Below are 14,008 nucleotides of genomic sequence, written 5' to 3'. Positions count from 1 at the left end.
ACTGAACATGAGTTGGATGTTATAGATGGGAGTAAAAGGTTTTTGTTTGCAAATTGCCTTGGGTCAACTCGACCCAACTATATAATTTAGACACGTTGAGGCATTTTCAAGCACTTTTTACGTGTTTTTTAAGTGTTTAATATCTTTAACATACATGACGTGTCGAGTCAAATAACTCACTTAATAATCGTGTCGTATTTTGATTTCAAAAGTATAGGAGAACATGATTATTAAACACGTCATGTTTGATATATGTTTGACAAATTATGATTATGTTATGAAGATGCGAATCGCCAATCCTACTTCTATATGACTTTTTCCCCCCGAGTTGGAGGTAGGCAATGAGCCCCCAAGTTTCACGAATCGAAAGAAGGGAATAAGTTAGTGACGAGGCTAGAAAAGGAGTTCCACACCAGTTACAAAATCTATCATTTGAATTATAATTACTTCACGTGTTGAGAATGATCGCTCAATTACTAAACCAGTTCTCGTACCTACACTGGCCATTTGCATGTTAGACGCTCTAGAGCAATGTTACGATGCTTTTGCTAAAGGGGTTAACTCGGGCAACCATCACCGCAGTTAGGTTTGACCTTGTAAAGACGCATCATAGATGTTCGATATCTTTGCCTAGAGAAATTAGCAAGAAGAAGCCAAGTCCGAACCCTTCAACATATTTAGTTGATACCAACTATTGAAATGTATGGTAAAAGTCCAATTTAGAGAAATCACCAGAGAAAACCCAAATACAAACTCGTGAACGTATCTAATTAAACCCACTTCACCAAACATTTAAATCAATGAATTATATGCAACAATTCTACTAAATAAATTTTTTGATGTGATGCTTTCTCAAACATAAATAGCACGTGCACCTAACAGGAGAAATATCATTTAGTCATACTTGATGGGACTTACCACTTGTCACTAAAAGAACCGAAAGAAATTGAATTTCGCAAGAAAGACCATTAATCAAAATTTTATTTTCACATAAACTTAAGATATTTTTCATAATGAAGTGCACATGTCTGTCGATCACAATCATGCCTTGAGAGACAAAGGGAGTTTCTACGGTTGTGAGAGAGAGGCCGATCTACCATCTTAAAAAATCAAACCTAGGTGTATTTTGTCGTACTCTCTTGTACAAAAGTCGTACTCCATTAACACACTCGAAAGGCTCTTAATAAACAACTGAATCCTATTTTATATGATCCAACAATCACCAATCCGAATGCTCTGTACGAAGAAAACTCTACACCGACATATGCTATAACAACTCATAAAATGAAGGGTGGGATATCTAGGTATAAATCTCAGGTTTCGAACCCCATTAACAATAAAAAGCAAAATAAGACTGGTGACTTATAAGTCTAAATATAAATACAAATTACTCCTCCCCAAAATTCACCGAAATTTATTTAATTTTCTAGTAAAGTATTTTTGAATATGTCGAATTTTAAGAGCTAAAGTTTGGAATATGACATGTATATGTGCTCGACCAGTTGTTTTCACCTAAAATGAGAGAGAGAGAGGTTAACTTCCATACTTTCTAAAGTTTTCAAAATTTAGGTCCCCCACCCTCCCCTAAAACCTTGATCAATGGGGAGTAGTACAATGCTTGTGGTATAGTGAATACAAGGTCCCAGCACATCGACTTAAGTACAAAATCTTAGAATTGACCTAAAGATGGTTTCCTAAAAGTACAAAAGCTGGACTGATTTTTATTCATTTTTTATTTCATTCCTTTCTTTTTGTATATGTACATGCGGTGTTCACAAGAACCGGACCCTAGAGTCAATATTTTCGGGCACCTGAGCACAAACACACATTTACTATTTGAATCTAAACTCTTAAACCTCGTATCAATAAACTAGAAGAATGAGAATGCTGGGATTGCCAAGTCTCTTGGTCAATTCGACATCATCTTCTCTCTTGCCACAACATCGTTTCCTTCGAATCTCTAAACCCTAGCTTTTCCTCCCTCAGCATCTCCTCCATTCTCCTCTCTTCCTTCCTTTGAGCCCCAATTCTCCACCATTTGAGCTCGCCTCTGTTTGAAGCCAGCGAGACCTTCCGACTCACGACCAGAGAGTTCATAGAGCTTCCGATTCTGATTACTCCCCCTGCTTTGATCTAACATAAGTTTGTCCTATTAGAGTTCCAAGAACCCACTTAATTCATGAGATCGAACTTGTTTGCAATAATTCATAAAACCTGAAAAAAGGAAAGAAGAAGAAGTCGGGATGCGTACCGTCTACTAGTTTCTTGGGCACAATTCTTACTTTAAAATTACGACGCAAGACGTGGAATTAACCATGCGAAACACATCAGCATAATCATATTATTTAAAACGCATAAAAATGACCTCGCCCCCGACTAGTAAACCGTGCATCCATCTAATCATACGACATCGCATGTTCATTCACTGTACATTGCACGACTTTAATAATCTAAAATGGAAGGTTTGCATCTTGATGAGAAGGAACCAATTCGAGGACTCAAATGTATTCTTCCAAAGCCCCTTAAACAATCAATTTCCATGGTACTTCTTGGTCCTAAGCTAAAATTAAATGTCCCAACTTAATTATACTTTATATAATATAAGATAGAAGGTAATGTGCGGTCCAATTGGGAAGCTGCGAACTTGGAATGGTCTTTGCGATGTCCAACTTTCTCGGCCAACGAGCCCGCCTACAACTAGCATTTTCACTTTATGCTAATTAATAAATAAAAAAATTCATTCTTTGTTAGATTTAAAAGGATGAAATTGAATTTTTTTAAAAATTATGGAGCCGAAAGATGGGACGTGCGTGATTATTATTATCCTCTTTTTTTCTTGTGTTTTTTTCACCTTAAACATCTTTTTATCTAGTGATGGATACAGCTTATTGTCTTCAGAAAAATGCAAATATAACTGCTAAAATTGAGCGACTTCAATTCATCTAATTTTCTTTGATAAATTTTAAGTAAAATTTCTACTTTTAATTTGACAATAAACGATGAGAATGATAATGTAAAAATCAAAATCCAGCATGACCATAAGGGTTTATTTCGTTTGGTTTAAGCAAGAAGAAAATGACTTACTATCATTTCGCTGAAAAAAGAATCATTTTGGTTTTAAAATTCATATAGAAGTTTCACTGATATTAAATGACCTCGAAAGTTTATTGAAGAAAGTCTTATCTCTACTATTAAAAGTAATAATAAAAAAAGGATAAAGCAAAAGTTGCTCAAAATAAACTTTAATATTTTTCAATTAACCAAAGAGATAGAAAGGGAATTCCCCATACAAATTCACGGGCTTCTAGCCTGTCCCTCCCCTTATCGAGTGCAAATGCAACTTGCAAATTCAAAGGGATTGATTTAGGGGTTAAGTGCATCTCGCATGCGCAATAAATTTCAAATCCAAATGGCCACATCTCTCGCTTAAATTAATTATAAAGCCCTCCCACAAATTTTCTAACGGAGGAGGCCTTACTTGAAATGGGTTGTAGGAACGACTTTCATTGCGTGTACTTAAGAAGATAAATAAGTCAGATCAATAGTTCAAATATCTCATATCATATTATGCTATTAAGTCAAAAACATTGTTCAACGATGGTTCTTCGAATATCTCATATCATATTATGCTATTAAGTCAAAAACATTGTTCAGCGACACTCCTTAACCGTCATCACAGGGCAACAATCGACTTTTTTCTTTGGTCGGAAAATGGCCGACAAGGCCCTTACAAAATAAACACCAAAAAAATTAATAACACTCCTCTCATTTTTCAGTTACAAATTATAAATGCGGCATTTGTTTTTTGGTTAATAATCGGACAAGAATATCAAGATGCTACAAGAAATAAAAAGAAAGAAAGTCGACATCAAGCATTTTAATTTTTCCATCCAATTAAATTTGTGACCATCTTACGTTGATTGATTATTATGTCTCCATGGACCCACTCTTGTATAAATAGGGATTTTTCCCACAATGTAATCGGTTCGTTCACAAGCAAATACACTCTCTTTGCCCATTCGGTTCTTGTGTTCGAGCGAAGTGTGTGTGTAAGGCTGACTTGGGATCACCGATCCTAAGGCCGCGCGGTGTTTGATCGACCGAAATTGATCGACCCGTGACAAGTGCTACAAGAAATAAAAGAAAGAAAGTCGACATCAAGCATTTTAATTTTTCCATCCAATTAAATTTGTGAATCTTACGATTGATTATTATGTCTATGGTTTTTTTTTCTTTTCCCCATTTTTTATAATAAAAAAAAGAAAAGGAAAAAAAATGCTTGCCGGTAGGCAAAAAAATGCTAGTGGGCAGGTAAAGAAATGATGTAGGGGCCTTGACTCCGCCATGGCGCGCGGCCAATCATGCAACGCCCTGGATTTCCTCCCTACACCGCAGATTCAACGCATCAGACCGCACCGTCCGCGACACGTGTCCCGCTCCCTATTCCCTTTATTTTATTTTATTTTTGTTATGGCTGTGGTGGGCCCTTTAGATTTTTACTATTGCCAGGACGCACCCCAACGGTCATCTTTTACCCTTTTCTTCCCTTTTTTCTCGCGTTTTTATTTTATTTTTATTTTAAATTCTAAGGGAGAGAGACACGTTTTGGTATACCCCTTCCCTCTTTTTCTTTTTGTCTTTTCACTTGGGAGATTGTTATAATACGAGTCGCCAGTGCTTATAAAATAATTAATCAGACTGTTCACGGGTTAAATTAATAATTACTTCTTAGTTCATAACCGTCGGTTTTATAGATTTTATATGAATCCCTCCATCCGTGAGTTCCAATCAATGGTTTTAATTGCAACAAACCCATGAATTCGAGTTATATTTTTTTTATTTTTTAAAAGAACCGACCCAAAAGGCGTCCCCGTCCGTGTTGAAAATGAAGAAAAAAATTCAATTATTATTACATATACTGATTATACTCCATTCGAATAAAAGATATTTTTTTTCTTTGTAGAAAACGCTAGAATATCCCACACTTTTCTTTCAATACCAGGGAGAAGAAATAGAATTAAAAGAAAAGACGAAATTACTAAGATAACTTTTAGAAAATCATGTATTCTTTGATTAACTACTAGTTTAATTCAAATTTTGAAATCCAAAAAATGTGTACTCGTTGATATGCCAAATGAAGGTAGATAATCCGTTTGCCTCCAAATAATTTTATCAAAAATTGAAAAGAAGAAGAACAAGAAAGAATCCGACAAATTAACCAGAGTATGTTTTTAGTCCAAGGCAGTTTCAAGATTTACCAAGGACAGAGAAAATGATGAAATGATGCACACCTTTATAGGAGAAATATTTTCGTCTCGAGTTGAAAAAACAACCAAAGAAAAAAAGATGGGGGAAAAGAGGCAATAATTAAAAAGACACATGCAACCCACGAGGCAAATAAAAAAAAAAAGGAAAAAAAAAAAAAAAGAGGGGTAAATAATTACCTTCAAAAGGGGGCAAAAGGAGATAGGGAAAAAAAAAATCCAAATTTTACATGAATAAAAAAAATAGAGGCGAAAATGACGTGGACGAAATTAATCTAGGAAAGCGATGGAGAGGGTCCCCCGTCATTGCATCGTCATACATTTTTCATGAGGCTAAAAAATCCACCAACTCTTTTACACGCATACATGAACGCTAGGCCTCTGCTGTCCCTGTCAGATCCTCTCGCTTTGTCCTAAATTTTTTGCATTGAATTAACTTCACCCTCCTTCCCATCCTATCCTCCCCTATCTCCCTCCGTCCACAGCCCCAATACGTGAATAACGTGACCCGTGTTGTTATCATCATCACATCTGACTTAAAACACATCTAGCCTCAGTTCACACACAAACCAGCAAGAACTGCAAGAATTCCTCAGTACAGAAGTTCAAAAATGAGCCCCAAAAAAAAAGTCAGATGCTGCTGCACGTTTCTCGTGTTTCCCACATCAAACATGAAACTTGGGTCCCTCGGGAAGAAGAGTGTGAAAGGAAAAAACCCTGGAGGCTGGTGAAAAAATGAATCTTTACACGAATTTAGCACCAGTGTATATTGCTGTGTATTGCTCCGTAAGCTATGGCACGGAAAGAATCAGCAACCCACTTTCTTTCTTTGTGGTTAGTTTTGGCTAAGCATGCGGAATTCCTAAGAAGTTCACCAACAACATCCCCATTATACCCAAATCAGTAATCGGCGAAGTCGAGCTCACCTTTTGACCTCGGCCGACGGTGCCAAGCCCAGTCGTCACAAGAGCAGCGGAGTTGCTGGAACTTCTTCCGTCGGATACAATAAGCAAACCATGTCCTACATAGCAGTCCAGTGCATTTCGTACAAACAAGATTACATTCCACGACTCTAAGAGGGCCTCCCAGGAAGGAGACGACATTTCTGCTTCCTATTTTAAGCGAAAAACCGTAGGGGTTGAATATGAACAAAGAAGTCAATGCTGCAGCCACCCGCAGCAACGGCCGCACGGCAACAACGAAGTACTAAGCATTATGCTGTTTTGTTGATAGACAGAGATTCAGAAAGGCTTTCCGTCCTCCTGTGGTGGGGCGGCATTCTCCCAATTCCGGAAAATACCTACAAAGGAGAAAACACAAGCAAACAGTTCAAGAGATATTATCAAGTAATAAAAGGAGGTTCTTGAGGTGATATTACATGAGAACATATCTGTCAATATAAACGAAGTAGGACCACAATCAGATGTTTGAGTTGTGCAAGCTGTAAAAGGAACAAAAGTGGGGATGTTGGGCCAGATGCAACAACAGTGTAGACACAAAACATATTTGCAACACAAACCACATCAGAAATGCCAAATTGCAGATATGTGTTTTTTTTATACTGAACAGAGATTTACGATAATTAATGATGATCAAGTACAACAAAAAGAAAAAGTAAATGACCAGATATTGGAAAAATCACTCAAAGGTAAATATATAGAACAGAAGCATATCTCTTTGACTGCTTAAGACAAGTAAACCGGCCTTGAATTATACAGCTCTGAAGCTTTCATATCTCAGAAGGTCATTTTCAGGGATCATTTAACATGTTATGAATTCCATTTTCATGATCAGCTACCATCAATGCCAAAAAATTGTGTTTTCTTCAAGCAAATAATAGACCAATCTTCAGTGGTTATATCGTCCACATTTTCATCAGATGCTTTTTAAATGCATGACTGTACTTCAATCATCAAATGAAAGAAAAGGTGTAATCTTTATTGAACCATTGGTTTCTCCTATTTTGCTCATGAGGAAACTATACATACCAAACTCTTTTATCAAAGAAACCATTTAAGTTCTATGTTTTTATGTACTTAATACCATACTTATCTGAAAAGGACCCCAAGCATTTGGAAATCAGCCCCAGCTCACAAGTATACTCCTTTAACCACAACTCATCCGCTAATTCTTCAACATCAGTTAGTTCAGACATCTGCTTAGTTTCACCCAGTTGAAAGGCAGTCCTATAAGAAAACAATTTTTTTCTGGTCCACACACCGAATCACGTCTCAACTCATTTTTAAAAATCGTTGAATCACATGTCAAAACCTGGTACTTGTTATCTAGAGGGCATCTGCAAATCTAGATTCACATTCTTTAGCCATATGAAAACATGCTTTTTAAGAAGTTGTAACCACGATTTTTTTCTCTAATTAAGGCTTGACTATGCGTGTCCCTTCAAGTAGAAGTCAGTCTAAGGGTGGAATGAAAAGTAAAGACTTGAAAAGAACTGGAAGGCAAGTATAGTAATTTGGCAGGTTTGTCTCATAACATCCAACAATCTAATACAATAGTAAGATTGACAAAAACAAAATTTCCCTTGAAAACCAATGAGTTCAGCTCTACAAACTTAATGAGAGTGATTCAAGATTACATTTTGCCTGATTGCAAACTAGAACCTCATCTATCCATTTGCTAAGATCCTTTCTTTGTCCTCGCTTCCTCTTCATGTATGCAGAATCTAACATGAAAAAGAAAAAAAGGATTTCCGAAGAGAAGGAGAAAGGAAGGAGGGGGGCGCTTCTAATTTATGATCCGAGGTGAAGTCATTTTTTCAAGAAGACAAGTAACACATCATCGTGTCTCAGTACTCATCAACTCATGAAATGCATCAAGAAGCTGCCTGATAACACACCCATGCCTAACTTAGGTCAGCTCTACCACGCATCCTACTAATTCGCACCAAAAAGAATGAAATAAAATGAACCTTTCACATACTTAAGAATGGTATTTCGCCCAGCGACATATATATCGGATCGTCCTCTGCAAGAGGCACCTGAAACAACAATAAAGATTCAGTTAATCACACAAAATATTCAGGACATGTACAGTGAAAAGGGGTAAATCCCATTAGTGGTAGTTTGCAACCAGGTCAACTCATTTTGATTTCCATCACCTTATGACAAAAACTTTAGTTCTTTGCAATTGATGCATTTTGGCTGTAATTCAGCCAATTTTCTAGAGGAATGCTGCCTTGGTGGCCACAATGCACTGGCCATGTCAAAGAAGAAAAGAGGATCATGTGGTTACCACGTCATTCATTTCGTTGGCAAATTCACACAGTCCAATCAAAGTTCATCCAATGGCAGAAGAATGAAAGAGTAGTGCATTGGGTAATTGAAATAAAAATTAGTGGCCTTGATTGCAAAATGCACCAAATTGAGTGACCGCCAGCAATATTTATCCCAATAAAAAGCCATTAAAGTCAGTCCATGCATTTGAACTAACAGAACGCCAGCCAATAAATAACATTAGCATGAACAAGGTCCTCCCAGAAAGTCAATCAACATTTCGCAAAGATTCTTGTCATAGACAAGGTAAATTCTCGACATATTTCTAGGCAAAAACTGTTAATACCTCTCCGTTATGAAGGCTGATGTTATCAAGAGGATTAATCTCACCCTGCACAGAAGTGCAATTTGAAAAATCGTTACCAAGCAACTCTGAGATCATGAGATTATAGCCATCCTGAGGATCTGGAATATCAACTGTATTTGGTGCAGGATTAGGAAATCCCTCTATATCCGTGAATGCAGTCTCTGTCCTGTACAATCGACAATTAAGATAATTAGTGCACTGAATTTAGGTAAAATTAAAATATGATCTTCTAAAATCTTTCCTGCAAAAGGCGCACCAGAGAGGCGCCTCAGAATCAAACTATAATAAACAGCTGTACAAGGTAATGCTGCAACAATTACATCTGTCGAGAGAAAACGAGAGACATGCTACATATACAACACTTACTTCCTTTCAGGCATGTTGAAGGCCTTGTCTTCTAAAGCAGAATCATTTTCTAAGTCAATTACTTCAATTGCTCTACCAGTAGGCATGCGTCTTGCATTCTCAGAAGATGTGCCGGCATTACTTATTGACAAGTCAACATCAACTGAACTATTTTCCGCTTTCAAGTGTGAAATAGGTGGATACATGAAAATGGGATCTTGATTATGGTTCTCAGTCACATCGGTAGTTTCCATAAGATTAAGGTCACAAATCTTGAATGAGCCTGGGAAAAGCTGCTTCTCCTGAGAATACTTGGCACATGTCGTGTCTTCAACTTCTAGCAACTTAGGATTACTTGCTGAATTATCTGCGTCAGCAATGGTGACTACAGTTTCAGCACTCATGAGATCGCTTTTAACATCCGCTTTACCTTTACTCGACTTGAAAACATGAAAGTACTTGTCCCCCTCATCGTCAATGGGAGAAAGCCAATCCCTTGTTCTTTTACGTCCCTCATTTATACTACTCTCTTCAACCGCCTGCTTTTCAACCCTTTTCTCAACTACAGGATTCAAAATTTCACATCCTGGCAAAGCCTGGCTTGAATCTCGATCAATATCAAAACCTAAGCATTTATCTGGAAAGGACTCAGATTTAGAATCTTTAGCCTCGTCAAAACCACATGCTGGGCTTAATTCTCTCACCTCTGGTGAAGGCTGTGAGCTCACATGTTCGGCCAACTCAGTGCCATGAGCAGGAGCTAATTCTTTCGACGCCTCAGATGGCTGAAGAGATGTTGCTTTAGAGATCTCAGAGTCAAGGCATTTTGATTCATTAGAGTCGTTTGCAGAACCAGTACTAGATGAGCCAACGACAGTATCATCTTCAACCACGACTCTTGTTCCTCTAGAAGGTCCTGCGGCATCATTGGTCTCTACACCACTCGAAACAGGCTCAAGTTTGGTGCCTCTAGCTGAACGGATTCTGGTGGGCATGTTGGCAAATTTGCAGAGTGCCCGTAAATCAGGAAAACTGCTCCCTGATACTTTTATCTCTGCAGCAGCAGTTTCAGCAGGTAACCCCTCCACAACTATATTTTTCCCTGCTTCATGATTATTAGATCCATCTTTCATCTCCTCACTCCTTTCTGTCGAGTTTCTCAAATCATGAGACTCCTTGGAAAGTTCTCCACCAGTTTCATTGGAACAATCTTTCACAGGACTACTAGAATTCACTTTTGATAGGTGCTCCTTTACTTCAGAGTCTGAATCTCCACTGTCCTTACCCTTTGGCACGGCTGAACTGGTGCCAGTTTTCTCCACTGCATCAGCATTATCTTTAGCAACCATCTTCTCCTCGTAATGTCCCGCATCAGGAGCATGTTCAACGCCCATTTCTGGAGACGCTCTACGTCTATCAGACCATGAGCCATTCCTTCCATAATCTCTGCCCCAGTCAGAGCCATGTCCCCTGAAAGATCCTCCTCTCCTCCTCCCTTTAACATGGTTTCTCACTCCAACCGCATTGTAATCATCAGAATACCTCCTCCTACCTGACCCTGAATCATAACCCGAATTACCCAAACGGGCAAGGGCCGACGTTCTCATCTCACCATGGAACTGCAAGTTCTCCCCCTCTGAAGACCTAAACTCCTGAAACTCGCTGACCTGCTTCTTCAAATTACCATTCTGCCACTTCCCGGAAAGTGCGCTCGCTGGCAAAATTCCCTGAGAGACCAAGTATTCCGCTGCAAGTTTCCCAGCTTCCATGAACATGTCAGATTTGCGTGGCAGAGGAGGCGGTGGGGGTTGGAAGGATTTCGTATGACCATGGCTAGGGCTCCGCCCAAAACTACGGTTGAAGCTCCGGTATTCCGAATTATGGAAGCCATGGCTCCTAACTGAACTCTCCGGGGAGATACGAGAGGCCACAGCCATATTCATCCCCATCGAACCCGACCTGTACCCATTTCCAGGACTCCGGTGCCTCGAATGCATGTTGCCCAATCAATTATGTAGACAAATTTGCCGTTCAAATAAGAAACTCAGAGCCGCTACTAGCCAACACCCTTCAGACTCTTGTTCCCGACGGGCTTAGTTGCCAACACTTTGCCGACCTCAAAAGATTCAACTATCGATATCTTAAGAGGCCCTCGGGACAATCGAATTACGCATTCGCTCACACAAGCTTTGCAGGACTCCACTTGGTCTCGTCCCTCCCAACAAACCAAAAGCGAACAAAAAGAAAAAAATTCACCAGCTACTGCCCGCCCGCCCCAACTTTTGCCGTTCTCATGCACGCACCCACGCCCATCTCCCCGAGAAACGGAGACCCACTAAAGAATCAAGATTCAAGAACAGCGCCCGTCAGCTATTTCAAGAAACCCCCGCCACCCCAAGATTAACCCCCCAAGTACACTGACCAGCAAGATCAAGAATCCCACTCCCGAAATCCGGAAACTCCGCACTTGGGTTCGCAGATCTAGCCTCAGTCCGATCCCTCAGAACAGCAAAATCCGATATTTCCACCGCCCCCACCTCCCTCTTTCCAAGATGGGGGCCAAAAGAAAAATGTCCAAGGCTCAAGAACGGTTGGTCGGTCGTTGGTCGTTCGGTCCGTTCTAGGGTTTTCAGATCCAGGGAGTCGTCCCAAATGTTCTTTTCGATCGGAAGCTCGTCTCCACAAGGAACAAAATGGCCGGGGAAAAAAATCTCTAACCCCCTCGGCGTTAAAAAGAAAGTAAGGGTCGGCTTCTGCCTTTCGGTCAAATTCGGGACGGTCCCCCCTCGGCTTTTATTATATATTATTGGAAAAAGGCGTGCTGGCGGGCGACCGGCGGAGGGGGGCGTGGAGAGAAATCACGCCACGAAACGAATTCCGCGATCCGCAGAGAGAGAGATAGAGAGAGAGAGAGAGAGAGAGGTTTTCATCCGAGTCAAGGAATATAAAAGAAAGACAATACATATACGCACGTATCTCCTCCCACTGGCTGCGGCTGGAGCTCCCTCCTGCTCCTCGTCTCATTTTCTTCTCTCTCTCTCTCTCTCTCTCTCTCTCTTTCTTTCTCTCTCCCTCTTTTTTTTTTAAAAAAAAAAAATTGAATTATTAATGATTTTTTTTTTAAAAATTTCTCTGCTCTATTTATTTATTTATAATTCCTATTTTCTTATTTCTTTTCGCGTGGTGCCGGCGCATGTGCCAATGGCAATCCAGTGACTACTTCTGCACTTTTTGTTCGTTTAAAGATTAATACCATGAAAAATTCTAAATTGATATATTTATGATAAATTTATTCAAAATTAAATTATAAATTTATTCAAAATTAAGAAAATTACCCAAAATTAATTTTTTAACCACTAAAAACCATAACCCGGTAAATTTTTTATAATTTATCTTCCATTAATTTCAATAAATTGAGTTAATATCATGAAAAATCACAAACTAAAACACTTGTGATAAATGGAGGTTAAAATCTCAAACTAATATACCCATCAATTGTTATATGTCATCCAACTTAGTACTTTGATAGTAAAATTTAAAAGAAAAACGAAAGATAAATTTATTACAAGTATACAAGTAGGAGAATCGAACTCCTCACTCCAATGTGGGTTAAACTGAGAAGTACTAGTGGTCTACCCGATCCTATGAGGGCAGAGAGTAAATCGTTGGGGAAAAAGATGCACGGACAAAGCGCGGCTCTCAACTAAGCTTCTAGGATGACAATGGGGGAACTAGGAAGAGTCGGTTCCCCGCCAAGCGGATAGAGTTAGAGAAGAACTGAATCTTCACTAAATTGGGATAACGTTCTTGAATCGATCAGTGAATAAAAAAAAGAGGTCTATTGTCACGTTTTTAACAAGGAAAGAACCTCCATTTGGTTCGCTAGGGTCGAAATGCTTAGTAGGCAAAAATGATGCTGCTAAAAGATGCGGTTGGCAAAAAATGTCATACTTGTCAAAGAAAGCACAGGTGATCGAAAATGGCCTGAACAGCTAAGATTAAAAAAAGCTACCAATGGAGCAAAACCTGTTTTGTTAGACGAGCGTAACCATTCGATGTAAAATCCCAAAAGTGGCGCATCAATTGTTAAGGGATGCAAGGAAGTGACAAAATCGATCGCAATGAGGGCGTTGCAAAATTGAGTGGAGGAGAATGTCACGATCTGTGAATTCTCCCACACTCGTGACACTGTTTGGGGTTATTGAGTGGAGGAGAATGTCACGATCCGTGAATTCTCCCACACTCGTGACATTGTTTGGGGTTATTAAGTGAAGAGTGAGAATGTATAGAAGACGAACGCAACTAGTCCATGGGAATGACGTCAGGACGGTTGGTGCTAGGAATTTTGGGATAGAAAGATTATATCACTTAGGAGCTTTGAAAGCGGGGTTGGTCTTCCGTGCACAAATTGGTCGAGAGCTAATGCCACTCTCTTGAAGAGGCCATGACAGACCGAAACAAGTTGTTGAGCCTAAAGAAATCTGCTATTTCACTTGATGGACTAGACGCCCAAGCAAAGCTGGGTGTGATACGATCTCGTACAAAAAAGCTATTCACCGTATTGTTCGCTAGAACAAGTATAGAAGGAAGGCTGGCCTGGCAAATTCCGCTCGCCAGGCGCCGCACAAGTCAATCATCGGTCAAGGAAACTGTTGGCTCGTGACACAAGGGCCATCGAGGTCATGTGACCCTAGTCAAGTTGACGCCAAGGTCGCCCAACTTCAAGCAACCCAACCATTAAAGACCAATCTATCAAAGTTGCGTGACCTTAAGTGACCCAAATATGGAGATCAAGCTTC

The 14,008-nt window shown here is 39.4% G+C and overlaps 1 protein-coding gene across 1 annotated transcript; it reads right to left on the bottom strand.

Annotated features, from left to right (window-relative positions):
* Positions 1–5,841: 5,841 nt before the first annotated feature.
* Positions 5,842–12,127, bottom strand: LOC104449067 (uncharacterized protein At4g26450). The gene is made up of 4 exons (XM_010063081.3): positions 9,231–12,127; positions 8,844–9,030; positions 8,205–8,262; positions 5,842–6,564 (listed from the first exon to the last, which is right to left on the bottom strand). Exons 1-4 carry the CDS (start codon positions 11,204–11,206, stop codon positions 6,506–6,508), a joined length of 2,280 nt encoding a protein of 759 aa, XP_010061383.2. The 5' UTR covers positions 11,207–12,127; the 3' UTR covers positions 5,842–6,505.
* Positions 12,128–14,008: the final 1,881 nt, after the last annotated feature.

Source organism: Eucalyptus grandis, chromosome 6 (assembly GCF_016545825.1).
Source record: "Eucalyptus grandis isolate ANBG69807.140 chromosome 6, ASM1654582v1, whole genome shotgun sequence".
NCBI classification, from domain to species: domain Eukaryota; kingdom Viridiplantae; phylum Streptophyta; class Magnoliopsida; order Myrtales; family Myrtaceae; genus Eucalyptus; species Eucalyptus grandis.
The sequence above is the reverse complement of the archived record's forward strand: the minus strand, read 5'-3'. Positions and strand labels throughout refer to the sequence as shown.